At 38.6% G+C, this 26,422-nt stretch overlaps 2 protein-coding genes across 22 annotated transcripts in view; one reads left to right on the top strand and one right to left on the bottom strand.

Moving 5' to 3' along the window:
• Window positions 1-9,877, top strand: part of Prpf40a (pre-mRNA processing factor 40 homolog A) — a 62,218-nt gene extending 52,341 nt beyond the window's left edge. For 4 of the 11 annotated variants that reach the window (XM_008761712.4, XM_008761711.4, XM_008761710.4 and 1 more), the window contains 10 exons: window positions 181-295; window positions 463-566; window positions 652-768; window positions 1,027-1,164; window positions 1,568-1,663; window positions 4,710-4,796; window positions 4,874-4,970; window positions 5,056-5,117; window positions 6,165-6,296; window positions 7,521-9,877. In XM_008761712.4, the coding sequence (XP_008759934.1) occupies window positions 181-295; window positions 463-566; window positions 652-768; window positions 1,027-1,164; window positions 1,568-1,663; window positions 4,710-4,796; window positions 4,874-4,970; window positions 5,056-5,117; window positions 6,165-6,296; window positions 7,521-7,613 (1,041 nt within the window). In that variant the 3' untranslated portion in view covers window positions 7,614-9,877. Of the gene's footprint in view, window positions 1-180; window positions 296-462; window positions 769-1,026; window positions 1,165-1,567; window positions 1,664-4,709; window positions 4,797-4,873; window positions 4,971-5,055; window positions 5,118-6,164; window positions 6,297-7,520 lie in introns of those variants that run through there. The other 7 variants (XM_039104476.2, XM_039104475.2, XM_063283248.1 and 4 more) reach the window with 5 other exon arrangements.
• A 2,946-nt stretch (window positions 9,878-12,823) lies between these two features.
• Fmnl2 (formin-like 2) overlaps window positions 12,824-26,422 on the bottom strand; it is a 275,597-nt gene continuing 261,998 nt past the window's right edge. For 4 of the 11 annotated variants that reach the window (XM_039106784.2, XM_008761822.4, XM_039106789.2 and 1 more), the window contains 5 exons: window positions 24,579-24,742; window positions 23,693-23,794; window positions 20,704-20,802; window positions 19,727-19,850; window positions 12,824-14,781 (listed from right to left, as the gene is read on the bottom strand). In XM_039106784.2, coding sequence (XP_038962712.1) covers window positions 14,672-14,781; window positions 19,727-19,850; window positions 20,704-20,802; window positions 23,693-23,794; window positions 24,579-24,742 — 599 coding nt within the window. In that variant the 3' untranslated portion in view covers window positions 12,824-14,671. Of the gene's footprint in view, window positions 14,782-16,187; window positions 16,282-17,854; window positions 17,981-19,726; window positions 19,851-20,703; window positions 20,803-23,692; window positions 23,795-24,578; window positions 24,743-26,422 lie in introns of those variants that run through there. The other 7 variants (XM_039106785.2, XM_017592149.3, XM_039106787.2 and 4 more) reach the window with 5 other exon arrangements.

Below are 26,422 nucleotides of genomic sequence, written 5' to 3'. Positions count from 1 at the left end.
GATCTCTTTCTTTGGATGGCTTGTTTATATTATTTGTGGTCTAGAAATATTTTTGCTTACATCAAATAGCAAATATTCTTTGCACCTAAACATACTTAAGCATTTTAGGTTTTGCTAGTACCTTGTACCATGTTTTTGTTGTATTTCTTGTAACATTCCACATGTGTTTGTTTCTTGCAGATCTTTCTAGACGAGTTGCATGAGCACGGGCAGCTGCACTCTATGTCCTCTTGGATGGAGCTGTATCCGACCATTAGCTCTGACATTCGATTCACTAATATGCTGGGTCAGCCTGGTGAGACGCTTTTGTTTCCACACATACTGTAGGAGTTGGGATGGATGTGGGGGGGGGGGCGTGGGACCAGTTGATGGGAAGGAGGGGTGTGTGCTTTATTTTATGTTTGTTTTACAAACAAAAGTAATTGCAGCTCTTGGTTAGAGCTAGCTTTTTGACTTCTTTAGTTTTTTCATTAGGATCAACTGCACTTGATCTTTTCAAGTTTTATGTTGAAGATCTTAAAGCACGATATCATGATGAAAAAAAGATAATAAAAGACATTCTGAAGGTAAATAAATACTTGTTCTTAACTATTTGAAAACATTAATTCATTGCAGTCATGTGTTATTTATAATAAGATTTCTGGCTTTTAGGATAAAGGATTTGTAGTTGAAGTAAACACTACTTTTGAAGATTTTGTGGCAATAATCAGTTCAACCAAAAGATCAACCACTTTGGATGCTGGAAATATCAAGTTGGCTTTCAATAGTGTAAGTTAAATTATTGCACATATCTACCTTATCATCTAAAAATTACTTAAGGTTGTAGGCCAGTGGAATAAGATAGAGTAAATGGGATTTATAAGGTAAAGTAAAATAAAATGTATAAAGATTTTTCATTGTTAGAGGTCAAATCAAACTCTTATAAATGATATGATAATACTTTTAAGAACAATGGCTTATATGTTACTTTTAAACAGTGTTTGAAACAGGACTTATCATAACTTATTAGATTTGATTTTTTGATAGTTACTAGAAAAGGCAGAAGCCCGTGAACGTGAGAGAGAAAAGGAAGAAGCTCGGAAAATGAAACGAAAAGAGTCTGCCTTTAAGAGTATGTTGAAACAGGCCACTCCTCCAATAGAACTGGATGCTGTCTGGGAAGATGTAGGTATATTTGTGCTTCACAGTTGAAAAGACCACTGATTTGTTTGTAGGGGACACAGATAAGCTAAATAAAACTATTTATAAAACATTGTATATATGTCAAAAGTTAGTTGTGACTTGAATTTAGAAATAGTTTGTCTAAAATGGTTTGAATACACTATTACTAGGGGACAGGGTTTCTCTTCACAGCACTGGTTGTCTTAGAACTCTGTAGGCCAGGCTACACAGATCTACCTGCCTCTGTCTCCGGGCATGTACTACCACACCCTGCTAGAACTTTTGAAGGGAGAAAAAATTTCTCTCTTCGTGAATCACAGTTTTCCCTATAGGTCATGCTTCTTTTAGACATGGTGATAAAATTTTCTTCATCTTTGTATATTTATTCCATATCATTGCTTTCCAGATCCGGGAAAGATTTGTGAAGGAACCAGCATTTGAGGATATAACTCTAGAATCTGAAAGAAAAAGAATATTTAAAGATTTCATGCATGTGCTTGAGGTAATTCTTAGTTTGTTGTGACTTATAAATAGTCACTGTTCTTATCCAGTAATGTTTTCTTTCTGTAGAATTATTTCAAATGATGAACACGTTTGCATGGGCTATTAAACTTAGTCAGAAATTAGCTTTTTGTTTCATAGTTGCAGAAATTCAGCCATTTGTCACCCTCATAAATCAGCCAGTAATTAACCCTGGGAATACTGAACAACAATTTTTTAAAAACTACGATATATATTATACATATAATCTGATTCAGACATTATATTAGGTATGTCAAAAATCTAGAGAGTTCCTGAATAACAATGAAAAAATAGGAAGTTTTGCTTAAAATAACAGTGGGGGAAAATATCAAGTAAGTCTATAGTAGGAATATTTTGACTGGTTTCAGGACAGGCTCCTGTAAATTATCCTGAGTTAACCAATGTTTATTAAATAATTATTATAGACTGTATGAGATAACCCATTTTTCATTCATAGAGCTTACATGTATGAACTAAATTCTCATGGCAAGTCTGTGATGTTACAAGTAAGCAAGTGGACAACATGAAGTAATAAGTAAATTTTGTACGCAGTGGAGTCTGGCTTATATTTGACTATTAGTGCTTTCAAAAAGTTTAACGTGGAGCCAAGGAATTGACTGAAAGAGCAAAATCCTTGCCCTGCGTTTGCATTTGTAAGGACTGGAGTTCACTTGCCCCCAGCACACATAAATACAGGGGGGATATGGATGTGGTAGACTACATATAATCCTAGCACTTGGGGAGGTTAGAAATAGGATCTATGAGCATGGTATGGCTAGCTATAATGACAGTCCTTCTGGGTTCCAGTGAGGTAGAATCTGCGGGTGTAAGTAGCATAAACTTAAGGACTCCACAAGCATGCACATGCACACACCACTTGAGACTATTCACAAATAGACACTTTTTAAAGTTCGTGATGGAGTAAATTCTAGACAACTAGCAATTTGTAATAAGCTGAAAGACAGCACACGTGTATTGTGTTGGCATGACAGTTGAGGAGTAATGTGTTAGCTATTTGTTTGGCTTTATTATTCTTGATTAATATCAATGTTAACAAATTGTTTTCTCTGTTAACCATGAGCTCATGTGGACGTCCATATTGATTCCCAACTGCCACTTTGACTGACTGGTCCTTGTTGATCCTTTGTTTTTACTACTTTGTACCTTAGACTAATAGGATTTTTATTACTTCGGAGCCTCACAGAAGTATAGAACCTTAAGTTACATCCACAAAAATCTTGTATCAAAATCTTAGCAGAGCTTGGGGAATCTAATTGAAGATGGAGAGGAAGCATTAAAGGAACCAGAGAGATCAAGGACACCACAAGAAAGCCTACAGAATCAACTAACCTGGGCCCATAGGGGCCTACAGAGAATGAATCACCTGACAGACAGTATACATAGGATGGACCTAATCCCTTGGCACATACGTAACAGTTTTGCAGCTGAGTCTTGTGTATTCCTAAGCAGAAGCAGACAGAAACCCTGTTCCCCTAACTGGGCTGCCTTGCCTAGCCAGAATAGAAGATGTGCCTGATTCTACTGCAGCTTGATATACCAAGGCCGCCTGATACCCAGCCTCCCCTTTTCTGAGGAGAAATGAAGACAAGAAGAAGATATGGGAGTGGGGGAGTGAGAGGGAGGTACTAGGAGAGGAGGGAGGGGAGGAATCGAGGATGTAAAGTAAATTTAAAAAAAAAAATTTTTTTTTTTGGTTACACCCCATATTGCAAAGCATTTGAACGTATTTGGAATTTTGAAATGGTGTATCTTAAGGAATGTATGGCCTACCTTTTTGTAATCAAGGATCTCCAGGTGGTGAAGAGATGGTTCATTGGATAAAGAGTGCAAGCGTGAAAAACAGTCTGCATACCTATCAGGCAGGGGTAGGTGATACAGGGAAATCTTGGGTGCATATCGGCCAGCCATTTTAGCCAAAACAAGGACTTTCTGAAAGAGACGATGTCTCAGGGAGAAAGGTTGAAAGCTGTAGATATTCCGTATTTCTTCATCTAGCCTTTGCATGTGTGCACACACACTTCGTACACTACTTACACACACAGACTCTCCAGCTATGGATTCGTGGTGATTTGAGCTAGAGGTAACGTAGTGAAGTGGTTAATGAGTCTGAAGATGGTAATGTAGGAGAAAGGGAAACTTGCGAAAACTTGATTGATTAGTTAGGCCTCGGGGCACCACTCAGTGAAGCAGGGATGAGGTCATTTTTAGCCAGATTTTCCATTTCTACTTTTTTTTTTGACCAAATATATGTTATCTGAGCCAGGGATATAAACATTAGAACAAGGAGCTTTTACTGAAGCACCTCTCCTTTCCAAGTAGCCTCATAAATATTTTATAATTGTGTAAGTCACAGAATTCATGGAAGTCAGAAGATAAAGTCCAGGAGTGTATTCTCTCCTCTGCCTTATGGTGCCAAGGGTAGAACTGGGGTCTTGGCCTTTACATACTGAACTATTTCCTAACTGTCCTCATACTCTGTCCACCACCACCACCTTCTGCCCACAATAATTTTTTTGATACTGCTAAGTACCCAACCTGTTGTTAAATAAGTGTTCCTTGTCTGGATTAGGAGGAAATGCTTCTTGGGATGAAATAAAAAGAAATAGATTTTGTGTATCCGAGTTTAAGCTTATTAACCAAACCTAGACAGATTAGCTAGCAAAATTATGCCTTAATACATTCTTTTAATCATTATTGAAAGTTAAACCTTTCTAAGACATTATACTTTTCCCTACCAGACTTTGCTCTTGTCATTTTGGTAAAAACTACTTCATTAATATTTTGTAACATTTTTAATATATAAATGAATATAAAAATGAACACATAATATATGAATTCTAATAAGAATAAAAATGGTTTCTCATATTACTGGGCTGGGCATCTTATTCTAAACTATCTTGCTTAGGATATTTTTGAAGATCTCATGTGTTGAGCTTGTGACATTTTCTTGTTCTTGCCTATACAAAGTAAGTGCAGTTCTTAAAGTTTTTCTTTTGCCACTCTAGCATGAATGTCAGCATCATCATTCAAAGAACAAGAAACATTCTAAGAAATCTAAAAAACACCATAGGAAACGCTCCCGCTCTCGATCGGTAAGAAGTGTGTTGGCTGGCACAGTATACTAAAATATCTGTGACCGTGACTGAATGTATTTATGTGTATTATTCAGGGATCAGACTCAGATGATGATGACAGCCATTCAAAGAAAAAAAGACAGCGATCAGAATCCCATTCTGCTTCAGAACATTCTTCTAGTGCTGAGTCTGGTGAGCACTTCTCTTTTTTGAGTAAACCTTGGTGTTTTGATTTTCTCATATTCTGACATTTTCTTTTTGTTTCTGTGCGCCACAGAGAGAAGTTACAAGAAATCAAAAAAGCATAAGAAGAAAAGCAAAAAGAGGAGACATAAATCTGTAAGAAAGTTTCTAGTTTAAACAATTCCAAGACTTTGCTTTAGAAAGGATTCTTAGGGCCTTCTCATAATTACATCTGTGTAGTCATTTACCTTGGGACAAAAAAACAGTGTCTAGGTGTGCTTCACCCTAGTCTTCCTTTAAAAAAATCACTTGGAACTTCAGATAGAAACAGGCACAAGTATTAGAACTCCTAACCTGCCTTAAGTTTTAAAAGAGAGACACTGAGACAGAAACAGAGACAGAAAGTATAAATGCTTGAACAGTTTCTCTTCTAATGTTGTAGATGCATACATATTGGGTTGATGTAGGAGGTTTTAAAAATGTTAGTGCCTGGGGTTGGGGATTTATTTAGCTCAGTGGTAGAGTGCTTGAGGCCCTGGGTTTGGTCCTTGGCTCCAGAAAAAAAAAGAAAAAAAAAATGTTAGTGCCTGAGTTACATTAGATTGGTTAATTTGGATTTTCATGCTGCCCCCTAATATTTTTATCTATCTAACCTAGAACTACTTATTTAAACACTAGCATTATAAATAACTTATTTCTTGGTGATTTTCAACCTTATTCCGTGGATTAAATGAACAGCTTAGTCAGCAGTATCCTTCCTTATATACAGATCTAAATAAACCAGAGTTATGTTCGATGAAAAAAGTTCAGGAACTAAGGGTATAGCTTATTAAGGGTGGGTGCTTAGCATGTATCATTCCTGTGGGAAACGCTATTCTACCTCTCGCCCATGAACACTGGAGAAATTCTTTTCAACTCTGGTTTCAGAGTGGAGCATGATGGCACCCACCTTTACTCTCAGCATCTGTGAGGTAGGCAGACCTCTGAGGTTGAGGCCAGGCTGCTCTCAGAGCAAGTTCCTCCATGGTCAGGAGTATAGAGAAACCCTGTCTCAAGATCTTAACAACAAACCCTGAATTAACACATTACATTTTACACCTAACCAAATAAGTGAAATATTATTAAATATTACCTGCATAAATAATTTGTAAAAATAATGGCATGGTTATCGAAATTCTGACATGTTAATTTTTATTTACATAGGACTCTCCAGAATCAGATACTGAACGAGAGAAGGATAAAAAAGAAAAAGATCGGGAAAGTGAAAAAGACAGAAGTAGGCAGAGATCAGAATCAAAACACAAATCACCTAAGAAAAAGACTGGAAAGGATTCTGTAAGTACTGAAAATTGTTTCTTTCCTGAATTCAGAAAATCAAAAATGGATTCCCTCATAAAAACCTTGATGGTGCTTATAGGATAGGCTTTTTTTCTTAGTCTGCTAACAAAAAAGAAAGGAATACATTTTCTTCACTGCTTATCAAATAGATTTCTGGTACCATTTATTCATTCATTTCCTGCCTGTATTAGAAGGGAATGCTTCTAGGGATGAAATAAAAAGTAATAGATTTCTGTCGTCGTCATCCCCCCCCCCTGTTTTACACACACACACACACACACACAGACACAGACACAGACACCTTTTTAGAATATAAAATTTAGAAGGCTCAAATCAGGGTTTCTCTAGATAGCCATAGTAATGTTGCTCATAAATTCAGTTTCAAGAAGTAGCATCCCAACAACTAGTATAGACAGTCACGGGAAAACAGGAAATGGATTCATAAGTTATTATCACAGTGCTTGAGTCCTCTTGTGCACGACAGTGTCAGGACATACAGTAGCATCAGTTTCTTGGTTTTGCCATTTGTTGCACAGACTTGCTTTGTGCCCTCGGTGAAGAGAAGCCTTTCTACTTACAGCAGGATGTTCTGATCCATTGACAAGAGTGTTGCCGGGGATTGTTTTTTGTATTTTTGTTGAGTTTTTTGTTTTGTCTTGTTTTGGGATTTTTTTTTTTTAGCCTTCTTTGTTTCTTGTTTTTTAAATAATTTTCTACAATGTATTTTGATCATATTCAAACCCCCCCTTTTTTTTAATGTTTTGAATGAATCTGAGTCACAGCCTTCATGAAGAGTGAATCACTATACTTATTCCTTCTGTAGCAGTGGTTTAAACATCTCAGGAGCACTCCACTTTGAGGTTATATCTCAGATATAAGTCTTGTCTGTGTGTTTTTGAGCATAAGATTAGAGAACATATAGAGTCTAAGTCTAAAACTTAAATTGCTTTACAGGATTACCTAAAATCTATAAAATTAGCAAAAGCCATACAGCCTAGGAAGTGGGCACACACATGGCTTCCATTTTACCCTCTGATGACATCCAAGGGATGTTTAATAACCAACTGTTGGGTTTTAAGGCCAAACATCAGTTTGAAGTCCCTGTGAAATGTGTTTGTGTGGCTGAAATTCCATTTCTATTTTAGAATCTTTTTACGGTTTCAGTTTTTGTACCCTCTTCAGGATGAACTTCAATTGTAATTATGTCAAATGTCTTTGCAGGGTAACTGGGATACTTCTGGCAGTGAACTGAGTGAAGGGGAATTAGAAAAGCGCAGAAGAACCCTTTTGGAGCAACTGGACGATGATCAATAAATTATACCAAATATATGTTTATAGTATGATTTAAAGTCTAATTCAGACCAGGGATTATTTTAAGTCCAATTTACATAACACTGGGTTTTAATTGTGTCACAGGAAAAAAGTGCATTTATGTATTGTTATTGTGGACTTTATAAAAGCAAAGGAAATTGAAAATAACTTGATTCTGTCTCAAGAATCATATTTTCCTATGGTGATAACTGTCTCTCTGTGACCCTTTCATAGGGCACTACAGGATGGATTAAAAGTGGCAATTGAATGATAGCTGCAGACGTCTCTGCTTTGTTTTAAGTCAGGAGGTGACCTGATTTCCTTTATACAAGTTGGATTTTGAAGATACAATGACAATTTTTTGATAATGTAGTACAAAAAAAGCACCAGCAACCTATGAGAAGACTGCTTTTTTGTGCACTACTGAACTGGTTAAAGCCAACGTGAACTTTTCTGGTGAGCTCTTAAGAAATAGGTGTTTTTGATGGAAACTGGGTAGACCTCTAATGTAGTGGTGCCAATGAGCGCTGCTGTAATAAAGACACCATTATTTTTTATGGAACATCTGAACATTTTAAAAAGGCTCATGAGGGCATTATTTTGGGCATCTATTTTGAGGTGATGTTTTAAAATAGCTAACATCAAGTCAAATTGTAAATTAGTTTAAATATATTGCCTTAAGGACCTACTAAAGAATGTGCCACCAAACTTTTGAGTAATAGTTGAAATATCCTTGTCGGGGGCGGGAAATCAATGTTGACTTAAACATTTTCTTTTAATTTTTAATCCAATCTTTCTCTTTCACTTTTTTTTAATTCCATTGAGGAGGTTGTAAATTACCTTCCTTACTCACTGAGAAGTATTGACTTCATGGTACACATTCTAAAGCATTTCTGATTTCAATATTTTTGTACATTTTTATCTATTATTAAACCTTCTCTTGTAGTGTGCACTAGTGTTTATTTCTACATAAGCTGCTCAGCTCTAAGGAAATTGTATGATCATTTTCAAGATAATAAATCCCTGAAATTTTGTTTCATCCTACCCATGGTAGCTACATTACTTTTTTTTTTTAATATTTATGAACAGCATAAATCAGTGCATTTGAGATTCTTAAACGTGTTTTCACCTTTAAATTTCCTATGGAATATTTTAGAAAGGCAGTGACTATTTTAGAAAAGCAGTGGCTTAAACTCACAATAACTTCCCATGCTAACTTAAGGGTTAGTACTGTGATTTATGCTGTTGCCTTCAGTGCAGGAGGTTTTTGTTTCTTATGTAAAGTTTAGCAGTTGGTCTTTGGTATTTTTGTTATTTTAATTTGGACATGCTGAAATTATCTCAATTTGAGATTTACATAGAATATAAATTATTTTGTTGCCCTTTAAATGAGTTAGGACAGATCAATACAACTCTTTTTCCATCCTGCCCAGTGTTTTGATTAAATATTTGTTTAAAAACTCAAAAAGAGAGATACTTTGTTTCTAAACTTCTCATTGCCAAGTCATTTTCTGCTGAGAAATAATCTTTAAGAAAACATTATAATCAAATTGCTTGCTTGAGATGAGTCCCCCTCATTGTATGTTACTCAGAATACCTAACAACTGGCCACAGAATTTCCTTGAATTTAATTTTCAGAGGTCCTCATTTTGCAATAGTCAGGATTGCTGATCAGTCCCAGTACTTGACATGGAGGTCAGAGATAGTCTTTAAATCATGCTTATGATTTTGGTAAACAAACCAGTAATGTTTCATAAGAGAAATTAGAATCTGTAAAATATGTTTTAATTCCATGAATAATGATTTTTAAAGTACAACATTAAATTTTTGATACATTTGAATAAAAAACTATTGATGTTTTAGCATGTCCTCAAAACAGGTTTCTGTGCTTCTTATAATTTCTTCACATCTTCAAATTCTTATAAAACATGATTAGTTAAAATATTCCTGCAGTAGACCTATGCAAACCAGACACAGCAAAAGACATAAAGTGATTCTCTTATTAAACAGCTTTTTTGTTTGTTTTCGTTTTACTTTTTGAAAATAGGGCTTCTGTGTAGCAGCAGCTGTCCTGGAACTCTGTAGGCCATCAGGCCTCCAACGCAGAGATCCCCCTGCCTCTGCCTCTTTTTGTAAATGTTACTGTGAACAGATCAATATCATAACAGAACCCTATTGGTTTAAATAGAAGTTTTATATCAGTGTGTTGAATTTTGACTTTAGGTACCTGAAAATGTAATGTCCTTGCTATAAAACCTGTAAACCAAGTGTTTCCCATTGTCTTGTTTTAATTATACCATCAGACACACTCCACTTGTTAGGTCAGGGTCAGTGTGAAGCCACAGGTGATACGACAGTCCTGAATCTCTGGATCTTTTAAATCCAGTAGATCGTCTTTCCAAATCTTCAGTTTGGCAAAGGCTGACGTATCTGAATGCTTGTTCTTCTAGAGTTGCTCAGATAGCCAAGCAATTAACAAGTTTATCTTAGTTAAGACTGGGAGTCTAATACTCGAAGCATATTGTCCTCAGCATGGCTGATACTAATCAAACTCGCTAATGTAGTGATCAGGCAAAATCATGACCTCAGATACTTACTGTTCTTACTTTCTCTTATTTTATCACTTCCATGTTGGGAAAATTTGTAAGAGAAGTTAGTATGGCCAATTGCATGTGGATTATTTGCCCTCTTCTCAAATTAATTTAAATAGTGTGACGGGAACATAGATTTTTTTTTTTGTTTCAACATTTAAAACTTGCAGCTTCATCTTTGCACTTTCTTAAGTGGGCCTGGTGTATGGCTAGAAAACGGAAAGGACGCACCGGAGTAAGGTGACTCATACGGAGCAGTAACTGAAAAGCCCACGCATTCCTTGTAAGCTGCAGTTTGAGGCTGAAGTGCGCTGCTTTCATTCATGTATATGCTTAACTAAGCATTGCTGAATGCCCCTGCTTTTAGTCCAGTTGACTAAGAGTTCAGTAGACATTTTGCATCCAGAGGAAAAAAATTAGACTTAAGTATTCTAATCAGATAATACATAGCAAAGTTATGAAGAATGCTTTAATTTATGCTTATAGAATTTTAACATAAGATAATTAAACAAATATGAATTTGTAAAGTTTTTGAAACAATCTAATAGACACAAAAACAAACTAGATTAACTTAAATATATTTTTTCCTTTGGGGAAATTTTTAATTTAACCTACCTTTCTCCCCTAGGTTAAATACACTTACTGTATTTACAAAAAAAGGAAAAGAAAAATGATGCTGTGATCCTCCCCCCCATGGACCTATAAGAGTCTTACGGTTTCATTTTATGTTTCTGCTAATGACATGTACATGCATGTCTTGATTAGGACTCTGACTGCACTTAACAGGTGTAAAATATCAGTTGACATATGAAGTCATATGTATCCCATCATCCATACCAAAGGGCTCAAAGAGGCATCATTGCAATCAAAGCATACACTGAGAGAGGCCTCATGCATAAAGTACACTTGCAGGAAAGTCTAGTGACTGTAACGGCATGTCGAAAGCTTAATGAGTAAATTCATACTTGTAAGATAAACAACAACAACAAAAAAAAAACTGGGCTCTAGCGATGGCTCAGTGGTTAAGAGCATGGACTGCTGTTCTAGAGGTCCTGAGTTTAATTCCCAGCAACCACATGGTAGCTCACAGGATCCGATGTCCTCTTCTGGTGTGTCTGAAGACAGCTACAGTGTACTCATATATATAAAATAAATAAAAAATTTTAAGGGGATGAGTCATGGTTAACATTGTAACACTCCATGTCTTCTTCCGTCTCTTCAAAGTGACGTACACTTTGTTTCGTTGTCCTCCATTTTAGATTCCCCCCACCCCCCTGGTTTAAGTTCCTTAATAAGATGCTGTTAGACCTGCTGTACGCAACAGCTGCAATTGAGAGTGAGTGGATTGTAATTGAAGGCCATGCCATGAAGTTAATCTTTGACAGTGATTACCCTAGTGTAATTAATGTTTACATTTCAGAGAAACAGGCTAGCCCATAACCCTGCTCTTCGTTCTAAGCTATGGAGCAGATGACATTCAAGCTAAGCCATTTTTTGATATTCTGCTGTGATTGTTAATAGATTATCTCCTTGTTACTGATAAACTTTTTGTTCGTTTTTTGGCCCTGACTACTAAAATTTTGGGTAGGTGTTAGTCTTCTTGCAACTTCTCTACAACTGAAAAGGATTTGTTCAAAAAGGTGAGTAATTGGGATAAGGTTTATCTTTTCTATGTAATCACCAGATTTTTAGTTTTTATATTTGCATGATATACGGAGCCTCGTAGATATAACAGACCTTTTGTACATAGAGAAATGGCATATTTATTAAATAAGTTGGATTTGTGTCGCCGTTTTTCTTTAAGTCTCTGCCCTCCTACCATGGTTCTCTGTACTGATTCGAAGTGGCCAGGTCCCTCCTCAGTATAGTACCCACTTTGCTTAAAAAGTTAGACCTTAATCCACTCGCCACAAAAAAAAAAAAAAAAAAAAAAAAAAAAAACCCTATCAGAAAAAACCCATACTTGTTCTTTGAATCTTTTCATGAAAATGAATACTAACAACTTTAAACAGCTAGAAAATGAATCCTGTCTTGATAAATTATTCTTGAATATATAATAAATAATAAATAGAATGGTTTAAAAGTATTCATCTTCCACTGTAGGATTTAGTACTTCTGCAGATAAGTGTATGTTGAACAGCAAAGTGGTGTCAGTGATTTGGTGTTACTTATATTCTGTGTCCAATAGAAATGGACCCAGAAGGCCACAGGGCATTCCATTAACACTGGAAGAAAGCATGAGTAATTCTCAGGAGCCTGAATTGGATCCCCAACTAAACAACTCTTAACAAAAATTTCTAAAACTAATCAAATCTTCCTTTGAGCTTTGCTCCTAATAGTTACAGTCTGAAAATGTTCTGAATGTGCAGTGCCTTAAGACGCTTTAAATAGGTCAGAAGATCAAGTGTGTTTGACCACAACATGTGGGAAACTGGGTAGGAGAGGAGGGGCTTGTGTTCTTGGCTGGGCGTGCACAACTTTTTTTTTTTTTTTTTAAGTTATAAGAAAGCATATGAGGGAGCAGTTTTTCTAAAATAAACTACCTTTGGACTCTAGCCTCAAGATATGAGTCTATATAAAACAAAAACATACAAAGCAACAAAAGATTAGAACGTGACAGAATAGTAGTGTAAATAGTTTATTTGCTCAAATGGCATGAAAAGACCAGAAAAGTAACATGAATTGCTTTTATAAAACATTTCTAATATTGCTAAGAAGCAGGGCCATTAATAGACAAACAAGAATATGCCAACATTATTGTCCATTTGTACACTGGGAAATAGGCAGTTTGCTTTACGCAAATGCACACCTTTGGAAAACAGCTCATTTTTGTGAAAAAGGTCCAAATATTTATCTGACATCATGATCAAATTAATGTACTCACCAAGATGAATATTGACTCAACAAGACAACAATCTTGGCATGTTCTTTTTAAACTACACATTTATGAATGTGACAGCAAGTGGCAGTTTAAAAGAGATCTGTAAATAGGCAGACTACTGTGAAATGTGGTAACTGACTTTTAAACTGTCCTTGGAGTTAAATATATATATTTAAAAAACAAACTATAAGTTAAAGTAACATTCAGATTGTGTAGCATAGGCTGATGCATTTTAAAACAATATTTACAGTATTACCTAGAGGCTTAGGTAGGGATTAAAGAGAAGTGTAAAAACCATAAAAAACTGCACCAATCTTATAGCAAAATATCTGTACATTTTAAAGATCATATAACTACACATCCATGAAAAAGGGGACCTTCACCAAGGGGTTCACATGAACACAAATTTGGTGGTTAAATACTATACAATAATTTTTACAATTAATATACTGATGTATCAACAAGGTAAGCCAGAAGCAGAATATGTATTGTGAAAAGTACAAATTTAGCTTCAGTCCAGTCTTTGACTTTGGAATGGATCGAAATGCCTTGCCAGTGAGGAAGTAAGTGACTTAGTGAACCATTTAACCCTATCACATACAATTTAAACTTAATGTTAATTTAATTGGAATTTCCCATAAGTGAGAAGTACACAAAGCAATTCAGCCCTAATAACTTAATGTCAATTGTATCAGTATAATTTACAAAGAAAACAGAAAAGGACCCTTCGATTGTCAGAAGAGAATAAGGCCAGGTTCCCAACATGACACTAACAGAACACATGTAATTTTGAATGCTTACTGATAGAGCTTGTGGTAAAATCTCCCTGACTAACAAGGCACCAATTTCTATTTTAAGGATTCACCCATAATGGTCCTCAAAAATCAGAATACTGAGACAATTTTAGTGGTACTTAATAAACATACTTGGTGTTATTAAAAGCTGCCTCTAGCTCAAGTAACACAGTTCTGCAAATAAGTCTCACTCAGTGTCTTATGCCATCTTGCAGTCATACAAGTGAATGCTTTTATGCATTACCCTTGCACGGAAACAGCGTGAAATAAGAGAATTAAATGACTTGGAGTGGCACTGCAATTCATCCTGTTTGTACGTTGCTGGGACTTAATGGTAGAAAGATGTTATTGTGTACCAGCTTCCCTCTCTCTTGTTTCAAGTCCCTTGTTACAAGTTGGTGAATATGGCTCGAAAACAATTTCTTAGAAGACCTCTCAGCAAAGGAAGCCCATAGCATTCACATCCCTGTTATTTACAGATTACCAGGAAACCAGGGTGGGCCATAAAGGACAATCACAATGGCAAATAATGAATTTAATATGAAATTTACATTTTGGTTAAAAAACTGAGTAACATACTGATGTAAAAAGATTTAAGTCAAATCCTATTGCTTTGATTAATCTGAGCAAGTTACTTCCAATTTTAGGCACTTGTTAACAGGGGTTAAAAGGAGAACCCATTATTTTTTAAATTCCTATATGTTTACTAAATCTGAGCCCTTGAGAGTATTTCATCTGTATTGAAGGCTGGAATGGCAGTTTCATGTACACCCTTCTCGTGAAGGCGGTCTCAGGTCACATTGTTATTTCCCCACCATTAACAGAACGCAAATTCTGATCATCAAAGCGTCGCCTCACACTTCGTCTCACCGCATCGGCTCTTCTGTAGGGTTGGTTTCTAAGATCTGTAAAGAGGAAAATGCCAATGAAAGGACAGCAAGCAAGTACATCTTAACAAGACAGAGTCTAGTTGGCAGCCAGTCAAAGCAGCTTGTGTAGAGTCAACTAACAGGCCCTTCAAACCCATTGAGCATTCAACCAGAGGTGTACATCTTCCCTCAGTATTTACAATTCAAATAAGGTGTAATACTGGTAGGATTCTGAGGCAGGTTATTTCCATCCCTGTTAGTAGCTTGGCTAGTTGAAATATTTTTAAATGTTTCTCCAATTGGAGGCTATTGTACACAGTTTTTTTTTTTTTCCCGGAGCTGGGGACCGAACTTGCTAGGCAAGTGCTCTACCACTAAGCTAAATCCCCAACCCCTTATTGTACACAGTCTTAAAAAATGATTACAATGAACTTTTACTGCAAAATTCACTAAGCAAACTGTCTTGTCTATAGTTTTAACAAGGATAAAACAGGAACTACAGAACAACTGTTTATACCCCTTTAGATACTTGATACAATTTTTTTATGAATTTGAAATAATACTTAATACCTCCCTCCCTCCTGCTACCTAGTCTGTTTGTACTCCAATCTACAGGGGAAACAGGCCGAACTCCAACTTTCCACTTGATTGCTAATGCAAGGCAGAATGTTTGACATTTAAGAAGACTGAATGAGTAAGTCAGACCAGTGCGGTACATCCTGGGTGAGGCAGCATTGTTTTAGTGAGATGAAATTTAGGTAAGCACTCTTAGTATGAAAACATGCTTTCATAAATAAGACTGACAGCATTTAGCCTTTTGATGTGAGTTAAGACATGACAAAGCAAAAAGGTTTCTTAATTTTCCCTTTAGTATGGATTTTTATCGTGAACTCGGTCTTTTAAAGTAGGCCTAGTTTTTAAGTTGATAGTTTACATAGAAACTAAAACATTCTGCAGGGCAGTAGAACAGACCCATCTTCTTGAACTTGTCCCCAATAGGCATAATAACTTATGGCTCCTAAATAACTGTAAATTGTGACCCGTCTAGTCCATCTCAGACTAAACAAAGCATAGTTAGAGTTAATCTAATCTTCCCAAAGCCCTGTGATTGAGGGGTCCTCAGATCAATTATAAGATTTCCTCATCTTTCAAAAGCTATGGATCAACTTCCCTAGCTTCCCACTATATTTCATCCAGATAAAACTGGAGTTAACTGATTAACATGAAGACCAAAAAGAATTAAAAGAAGCAGATATAATCAACAATCCTTTTGTGAAGCCATCATAAGATAATATGAAGGCCAGCTGAAAAAAAGCCACACATTACTCACGTGAGGCACAAACACTGGTCAGATTCTCACCAGTATTACCCTTAACCATAAATAGTAACCACTGAACTGCAAACAGGAAAGAGGAGGAAGCTAAGTAAAAAGTGATGCTTGCCAGCTCTGTGTATCCTCCACCACCGGTGTGCTAGAAGAAATCCTTACCCTCGAGTGAACATTTGGAAATTTAGTGATATTATTCTTCTTTAAGGCTAAACAGAAAACAAAAACACAAAATGATGGTTAAGTAAAAATGGGATGAAAACAAAGCAACTCAACTTAGTGCTTAACAATGCAGGGAATGTTAGCTAACAGAGGGCGTAGGCTTCACTACAGGTTGTGTTAGGTTAAACAGGGAAGGACGAGCAACTTCCCACCCATCCCTGATCACCCAGGTTCAAGCTGCTTTGAAGATTGGCTCCAGAAAGACAGACAGTCCAACAGCAAACAGCCGAGCAGATGAAAGTTTTCAGCCAGTTAATGAGCACTGGTGGTTAAGTACACTGCAGAGCAGGCAATGACAGATCTTTTGATTCAAGGACAAGCACTCCTAGCAAATATAACTCATAGAATAGTTGTGCCGCAAAACACCCGGTTCCATGTCAACCTCAGTACAGGTAGTCAATGGCTATTGACAATTGGTAGTATGTTCTTTGATTCTTTTTTAAGCAAGTATGCATAGACATATTTGCTCCTTTTTTGAACATAAATACTAAGCCCAGGAAACTACTTGGACAACTCTTAGACCTCCCTACTTTGTTTTTAAATTCTATGAAAAATGCAATCTTTCAATGGTAAGTAAGTATACTATCTGTATTTCTGCTGCCATTGTCCTGCCAAGCAGATGAGGTATGACCTCATCCCCAGAAAGTACTGTGGTTTGACATGGAACAGAGTTACCAGTGAGGGGGTATAAGAAAGATGGGGAGCTCTTTAGTCTTTGCTTGCACCTCCTGCCTTGCATCTCTGCTCTTAATATGGAAATGCTGACAGCTGAAATGGGGCATGACAGTGAATAGAGGTCACCTGCCCAAGGCAGTGTTTGGGGCCATGGGTCCTGAACTGCTGGGTTAAGGCCAATGTTTTCAAGGTTTATTGTTGAAAGGGTTCCCAGTGTAAAGCTCATATTGAGTTCCAGCACACTTAGGACTGTATAAGACCTGAGAAAGGCCAATTTAGTGCAGCTTTAAAACCTTTCTCATTTTCATACAGAGTATAGACAATCTATGGTTTATATTGGCAGGAAGTGCATGTGCCATGGTTTGGGTGAGGAAGTCATTCAGAGGACAGTTTGCCTGAATTGCTTCTTTCCCTTCGTTTGGCAGCAGGAGACTCAATCTTAGTTGTCAGGCTTGGTGGCAGGCACTATAACCTGCAGGATCAATTGATTGTTCCCTGCCCCTTTTAATAATTTCATTACGTGTTAGCACAGAGAAGGGTTGAGAAGGAAGATTTGATCAGTAAACCTACTAAAGCACAGTAAATACTGCTCTTAGTACTTACTGTTTATTCTACTAAAAATGTCTACAAGTGGTTCTATTAACTGTCACCCACATCCATATTGTTGCAGGAATGTGGTACATACATACATACACACATACATGTACTGAAAATGGCAGTGAGTGTACAGTCATGACTGAAATACAAAACCATGCAGCACGAAGACAACAAAAAAAATGTAAAATGAAGACAACATTCCACGCATAGTGCTTGGTCCTAACATGGGATATGTAAGGGGTGGGGGAGGAGGAGATAAAGATTTAGAAAAAAAAAACCTGTAGTGACCTTTTAATAGTATCAGGTGACAAAGAGCAATAGTTTAGTAATGGTATTCTTCAGTGAGAACAGGTTCGCAGAAAAACCGAGAGCCACGCTTGGCGGTGCGAGCAGTAAAGGGCACAGTCTTCAGCACTGCATTGAGAATAACAGCCAGACAACAAACAAGTAAAAAGCCAGCATCTATTGCATTAGTACATGGTTAGTGCAAGAGGAAGAGTAGGTAAGAGAGAAAGCAATTTGTATTCCAGTTCATTAAAGTCAGAAGAAAGTGCGACTTCCGAGTTGGGAAGCAAGAACTGAAAAGTCTGAAGGAAAATCTATTCTGAGATATAGACAAAACTACATTATTCATTTCATAAGATGTCGTGGGTATGGAGGATGGCTTCATTCTCTTGTCTTTAAGGCAGGAGCTGAAAAAAACTCTAGTCACAGATGACCTTTAACTCCTGATCTGCCTTCCTCCAACATCCTCAGTATTAGGATTACAGACAGGTTCCACTGTGGCCTATGTCTTTTGAGTTCTTAATGTGCAAAGTTGGATGCTTCCCTAGTCTCAGATGAATCTTGGTGTGGCACCTAGGTGTTTACCTTCATGGGACATGCAGAGTAGAACTTCCCTGTGCAGAGAAGGCAGAGAAATGACCCACAAGGAAGACTATGCAAGCCACTACAGAATACATGCAGACACTGGGCTCCCAGTGAGAAGAGATTGCCATTTTCACTAGTCATTCATTTATGCTGCTTTAATAACAGCCAAGGAATCCTTTATTGACTTTAAAAATCTACTCTACATATCGACCTTAACTTCCCTGTGTTTAGGATGATCAAAAAAGTGTGGTTTTAGAACCTATACATCCCTATTCACAATTTTGAGTAAACTACAAGAATGCAATGAATCAATTATATTTTTAAAAAACTAGAATTTGACAAATATGAGTAACTACACACTAATATTAAAGAATATGTAGTTCTGAGTGCGATAAAGAATAATGTGGTTATATTTTGGTCAATTTTAAAAGATGCATACGTAAGTATTTCCAAATGAGGTTAGAGGGAATGCCCTAAGGCCTGGGGATTGGATCCTCAGGGAGAGGGTAGAGGTACAAGTTTGTACATTTAACAGGATGGACATTAGCTGCACAAACATCATATAACTGTCTTTACTTTACAACATAGGTTTAAACCTTACCACAAGAGCAAAATGCCTTAGGTATGTATCTTAGCTGATAAACAGCATTCATGTGGAAAAGACATTGAACAAAAGTTATTTACTGCTAAATAGCCCATGGCCTAAGTTACCACCCTGAGTAGTAAGAGGCAATACACAACCCTGGAGAATTGGTTCAAGCAGAAAATACTAAGCTGTGGGGTGTGTGTGTGTGTAGACACCCTCAAGCTAGGTCAGCTGATATCAGTCTCCAGTTCTGAGACAGAACCCTAAAGATTCATCCAAACAAAAATATTAGCTTCCTGATGGCTTTGAGGTTTTTTAAGAGCATGCCAAGAGAAACCTACATTAACTGTTAGTACAGAGAATGGTTTCCCTTGCATCATTTCTATTAGGTAAGTATTTAAGAGTGGCCACAAGGAGGAAATGGTGAAGTATAACAAATCAAACCAATGAGGAACTTAAGGAGGAATACCTAAGGGTCCCCACAGATACATACGGGACAAGACTGTTCAGGTGTTGGACAGCAAACAATATCAGAAGGTACTTGCATAACCCTAGTTTACAATCTTGCTGTGTAATTCTAAATCTCATTAACCTAACTAAGGAGCTTTCCACTGCTACCAAAAGGAACTGCAACATCCGTATGTAGCCCCACTTGGATGAGGCGGTGTGATCACTAAAGACCACACAGACGAAATACCCTTTACCTGTGATAATGTCTTCAATGGCGCCGTCTTTTCCCTCGTACACATGACGGTTATCTTTAACTTGTCGCCTTCTTAATTCTGCAATTAACTCTTGCTGCTGCCTCTTTGATTTATGGGAAGGAGACTGAGAAGAAAAGCAGAGACTGATGACACCAGCACCCCCATGTGGACTTTAAAAAGTGTGCCTGCGCTTTATTGAACAGCCTCAGCCAACAATACAGACACTACCATCCCAACATAATGCTCACATGCCAAATTTCAGGAAGCTTCTGGAAAGGCAACAGAAACTCCTAAGCTATGAACACACAAAACCCAGCTGGGCAGCAATGTAAAAGGTGTGTGTGTGTGTGTGTGTGTGTGTGTATGTGTATGTGTATGTGTGTGCGAGAGAAGAAGAATACCTACCTTGCTTTGTGAGAAGAGTCTTTCATTGACCCAGAGCTCATTAAGTAATACAGTCTGGTTAGCAAACAGCTACATCTGTCTTTGCCTCCAGCATTTATGGGTGCTGGGCATGAGACTTGGGTATTCCTGGCATGCAAACTGAGCTGTCGCCTTGGCCTGATGGCTTCTATGGCCATAGAGATAGCTATTAATAACCACAGACTTCTCAGACCTTGCAGCAAAACACCGCAAGCTCAGGGACTTTACTCATAATGTCCTTCAGCTTTCTTCCAGCCCTCCCTGGCCAAGGCTATTGACGAAGGTCAGTACCCTCAGATACCATGGAGCCTTTCCTAGTTCAAGGGATAAACTTATATGGAGGCTCTGAATATACACCTAAATTCTTATCTCTGTAAACTTAGCGAGGCTTCACAAGCATTCCCTTTCATTCCAGAAGTTGTTAAACAACATAATGAGCTTTTTCCCACCTGCCACCAGAAGGCAGTGAGTGGTCAGGATCCTGCACAAGTTAGCTCAGAACGCTTTCTACTTGAGCTTCACTCAGGCCAATCTGAGAAGCAGAAACTTCTTACCTTTGGATCCTGCTGCTCCATCAGGGCTTCTTGCTCTAACAGTTTTTCCATAAGAGCTTGTTCCTGCTTTTTCCTCAGCTCATTTTCCTCTTCTGCTTGCTGGGAAATACAATTTTAAAATAAAATTGAAAATTACATAAATGGAAACGATGGCTAAGGTTTCTTCAAGCCGTTATTATTTGGAAAATTCACAGTGGTTTGGGAACTGAAATAAAGGGGAGAAGGTCCTTCATAACCACTGTCTATGCCGACTCTGTGTGTCATTGTCTGAATGTGGCACGTCTTCAGACCAGCAGCTGAGAACTTTCCTGGTGAGCCTTAACCTGCACAAACAGCTTCTGAACCCCACCCCTCTGACCGCGGTTTTCACTTATTTTCAAGTGAGCCTGGTCTACTTCCAGAATCTCCCCACCTAATAACAGTTCTTCTGAAAGCCTTTGCTGAAGAAAACCTTCATTTCCATAGAACTATATAATCGCACGATGGGATTCTAGACTTATCCCAACAATTCTCCAAATGAGTCACAATGACTGATCTGATAACTTGGCAAAAAGAGAAAGAATGGACTTTGCTCTCCTGGGCCCTCTCTTGAAGTCATCCCTGCCCAGAGACTTCTGTTGCACTATAAACAGATGGGGAAGGTTATCTGTCTGGCTTAGGGATTGAAAATATTTCACAAGTTCGAGTCTGTCAATGAGGTTTGTGTTTTGATGTCTATTTCTCTCTCTTAAAACAATCTTATTTGTTGACTGTTTTATATATGTGTATATGTGTCTGCTGCTTTTTGTTATGTTTCCTTTTGGCTCCTAGGAGGGAAAAACTATTAATTTCCCAATATCACTTAATGTCCCATAATACACCATGATCAACACCATGTCAGACCATTGTTCAACATATGTAGGACAGAGAAAGATTCTGTAACATCACCATGTGCCCTCACCACAGAAGATACATGATCCCAAGGGTAAACAGTGAGGCAAAGGGGCACACTTGTAGACAAGCTTGACCACAGCATCCCAAAGACCACTGCAGGCACATGTCCCAACTGAAGCCTCAGTCTAATCTCAGCATCTCCCAGGTTGGAAATTTTCATGTAAAGAGATGTGATTATAGTGCCTCAAAGGAACCTCCTGGGACATGTCGTAGCTCATTAGCATGACTAGTGCCCCAGGGAACTACAGGATACCAGTTAACAGCAATGGATTCAAGGCAATGGATTTCTCAGCATCCCATCTCTGTGCATTCCGTGCCAAGAAGGCTTTCCTTATGCTCTTAGCTTACAACACTGTGCCATGATTTAAAGAGGTAACTATTTTAATCTGAGTAAGCCATTAACCTCTGTTTGCTTTACAAGACATGCTTGTCCTTATGCTTCCCCCCCTTTTTTTTTCTCAGAAGTTTCATAAGCAGCTAAAATCCTTTCCTCTACCAATATGACCGATGTTAAACGTAGAGAACACCAGGTAGGAGTTTGCTCTCAATATCTGTGGATTCCTCATCCATGAGTTTAATCAAATATAAATTTAAAATATTCACAAAAACATATCTTTACTAAACAGGGACATCTTTCTCATTTCCTAAATTATAACTTACAACTATTTGCAGGAACAGAGTAAGTTGAATGATCCCATACCCCATAGGCTTATATTTTTTAATACTTATTTCCTAGTCGATGGGACTATTTGGGAAGGATCTTAGTCACTTTTCTATTGTTGTGAAGAGACACCTTCACCAAAGCAACTCTTACAAAAGAAGGCATTTTATTGGAGACTTGATTATGGTTTCAGAGGTTTGGTCTAATTTCCTCATGGTGAGGAGCATGGTGACAGATGAACATTGTAGAACTACCTGAGACCTTTGTATCTTGATCCACAGGCAGAGAGAGAGAGAGAGAGAGAGAGAGAGAGAGAGAGAGAGAGAGAGACAGAGACAGAGACACAGAGACACAGAGACACAGACACAGACAGAGAGAGTCTGAGCCTAGTGTGGGCTTTTGAAACCTCAGAGTCCATTCCCAACTACACACCTCCTCCACCAAGACTCCACTCCTAATTCTTCCCTGACAGCTCATCAACTAATGGCCAAGCATGCAAATATATGAGCCTATAGGGGCCAATCTTATTGAAACCAACACAGGATTAGGAGATGTGGCCTTGTTGAAGGAGGTGTGTCACTGGACTTTGAGGTTTTGAAAGATTATTCTCCACCATCATGAACTCTGGAGCAGTAAGAGTAATTAAATCCTTACTTGTGTATGCTGCCTTGGTCACGGTGTTTTTATCACAGTGATAGGAAAGAAACCAACACGATTGGTGTGCATGTTGCAGCCAACCTAGAGACTTACCATATGCAGGAAGACCTGCAAGTTCTATGTAAGTAAGCACAGCACCATTTTATGTGAGTATCCTCAGAATCGTATCACCAAACCTCTGAAAGCAAACCCCGCTGGTACTAAAAGACCACAATTCTTCCTGGGTGCTAAAGATTTCTAAAGTCCTCCTGGTCATCCTTTCCCAAAAGGGACAATCTTTGAAGACAATTTTCCTTTCAGCCGCGTGCTTTTTCACCATCATGTCCCAGGATGGGTCCAGATTGAAAAGAGAAAGCAGCTGTCTGGTACAGCATCATCCTTCATTCCAAAATGTCAAACGCCAAGTCTAGGAAGTCTCACAGCTCAGTCACATCTGGTGCCCATCACCTTGCTCGTGTAGGACAACAGTGGTTACAAAGCACCCCTAGCCCTGCGCCACAAGTGGTAAGGCAAGTGCATTGGGTTTCTTCCTGAAGTCATGGCTCCATGGGGAAAATGAAGCATCATGGCCTGAGAGCCCTAAAAGCTGTCAGCCTTAGCAGGAGCAGAAAGTGATCACCCAGATCTTGTGCCCAAGGCCAAGGAAAACTCTGCAGAGGACTTAGGTACAAACACATCTTGAGGAGGGCATCTATTGGGAAAGTAGAGAGGAAAGCTACCCAGTGCCCCCGTACTAACCTTGTAGGCTTTCACAAATCGAACAAAGACAGGGAAGAACACTGAGGGTGGAGTTGTCTTGGGATTTTCACCAAAATACTTCACCACATCATCAAAGGCATCCTGGAAAGAAGCAAGTTTTTCTTGAATATCATGGGTTCCATTACTGGGGCTAGATACACTTGGCCAGATAACTAAAACAAGGAAGCTTGCCCTGTATGCCATAAGATTCACCACATCGCCTCTAATACCTCACTAAGTACACACACACAAACACACACACACACACACACACACAATGAGCTATTTCTTTCATGAGTTTCCTAAGACCAAGACACAACTCCTTACCACAACATCAGGAAAGATCATGAAAGCATTGTGGCCCTAAATCCTAACTCTTTACATCACACTCCTTGTCCTAGTCCCATGAAAGGGCGCAGTCTCTTCTGTGCTCCACCACAGCCCCGACTAGGAACCAGCCCTAGCTGGCTCCAGTCCCCAGCACTGCCCCTCTGACTCCATGATGATGTGCACTGCCCTCCACTCTAGGTTTACTTGTATATCAGCAGTCTCTGCAGTGGCAGAGGAGGATGAAATCTAAGATCTACAGAAACCTTAAACTCCAAGGATATTGCTTTGGGAGCCCAGGCTTCGTGTGTCACAAAACGGAATACAGACCTGTGCTAGAAGAATTTATGGGGGAAATGGAAGGGACAGAGAGGACTTCTACAGAAAAGCACAAAAGGCCACCCTTGGAAAGGGCACTTTCAAGGACAATAAGAGGGAAATTAAACATCATTAGCAACATAAGAAATTGATCCACTAACACTAGAAAAATTCATCATGACTTTCCCAGCACAGAGCCTGTGCCTTGGGTGAGCTGAACGGGCGTGCTCTCCTGGGCTACCTGAGCAATCTTAGCATCGTCCTGCAGCTTCTTCAGCTTGCCCTCGTTGTGAAGGATGAACTCTTTCAGCAGTGTGTTGTGGTCGTGCATGGTATACTCCCTCTTGGTTAAATCCATTCCCCTCTGCAGCTCCTTGACATCCAGCAGAACATTTTCAAGGGAGACTGGGGGAGAGACCACGACATGTCAGGAAACTTCTGAGAGGAAGTCCAGCTGCTGATGCCCGTTCTCGGAACTTTGTAAGGCTTACTTAGGACCCTTACAGCTAGGTCCCACCTCTAGTCACATGAGTAATTTACGAACTGCCACTGTCAAATGCAATAAATTCTTCATATGCACTAACCCTCCTCTTTTATTAGCACACTTTGCCAAGGAGGAAAAGCAACAAAGAATTTCCATGGCCTGCCATAAGTCACACAGTTCAGAGATAGCAAGGGCCTGGGAAAACAACCCCAGCCTCCACTTCTTGTGCGGAAGACCAAGGTTCCACCCCCATCCAGCCCATTGGTTTCCTTGTAAGTTCCAACAGAGCCAACAATTTTTTTTTCTAGCCTATTTACTATAGATGCTTTGCACTCCTGTAACTGTCCAGCAGAGGGCAGAATTTTACCTGCTCAACTGTATGTAATTGCTCAGAACACAGAGATTCAAGGCAACCTTAGACAGCCTTCTCTTTTTTTTTTTTAACCATTTCTTGATTCAAAGAATTTGGCATAAACCTTGCAATAACGCCACCACCCATAGTGGGCACACTCCTCAACTTTTATGAGCCACTTTCCTACAGAATTGGTCCCATTTTGATTTCCCTGTCACTCAGCTCTGTACACGACACGGATGAGTTATGAATCAGTGTGGTGTGTTCGTCCCTTACTAGACCTGCACTGTTCTATTCCCAGAGCTTCCTCCAGTTTTGACCCCATAATATTTCTGATAGTGAGACGTGCAGAGAACGCACTCAGAGCTGTCTGCTGATCAGCAAAGGAGTGGTCCTGCCTGACCACATCGAGGGGATGTATCAGTTAGCCTGACACCAGCTCAGCCAGTAAGCATATCAGTCTCTGTGTTTTTCTCACAGAAAAATCTCCTCACCAAACCACCTGTGCCACTACTTAATAAGGTACACTCTTGCTTTTTTGGTTGCTTAATTGGAATTATACTTAAGAACCTTAATTTAGGCAACAGAAAACCATTCCATTTTATGCTAGGTACCTAAGTGGGCCCTTGATGTCTATCCTAACCTGTTTTTAACCACAAAACCATTTCTGCCTGCGGTTCTGACTCTCTAATGGACTCTACATCATCTAGTCTAGCCATGTTATAATTTCACTCACTCATTTGTTCATTTATTTAACCCCATCATCCAATTTGATTGAGTCTAAGTGAATTGTGTCATTATACAAAAGCCGTTATACCCACAAGAACTGAATAGATTGCAATGGGCCTATTTATCGGTTTAAGGAAATCTGACAAACCTATGGGGTGTGTTAGCGAGTACTTTTAGAATGCTGAAGCGATGGTCATTTCACTTGGCTAAACAAGTCATAAGTTTTATATAGACTCAGTAAGCCTGGGGTTGCGCCAAGAATCTAGTAATGGTTGATAATGAACACTGGGTATTAATGGTTCAATTTCAGATTACGATTTGAAAATAACAGCCTATCACTAACTCTGGGATAGATGTGCATACTGCTCTTACCTTGACCCAGATACTCTTATGAGAAGACAGTACCTTAGCCGTCATACAACAGTGAGAAGTCTTGGATTCTAGTCCTGATTTGATTACTTCCCCCAGGTCATTACTGACTGGGCCTTGCACAGGAAAACCTCCACACACGATCTCACCT

Source organism: Rattus norvegicus, chromosome 3 (assembly GCF_036323735.1).
Source record: "Rattus norvegicus strain BN/NHsdMcwi chromosome 3, GRCr8, whole genome shotgun sequence".
Lineage (NCBI taxonomy): Eukaryota > Metazoa > Chordata > Mammalia > Rodentia > Muridae > Rattus > Rattus norvegicus.
The sequence above is the reverse complement of the archived record's forward strand: the minus strand, read 5'-3'. Positions and strand labels throughout refer to the sequence as shown.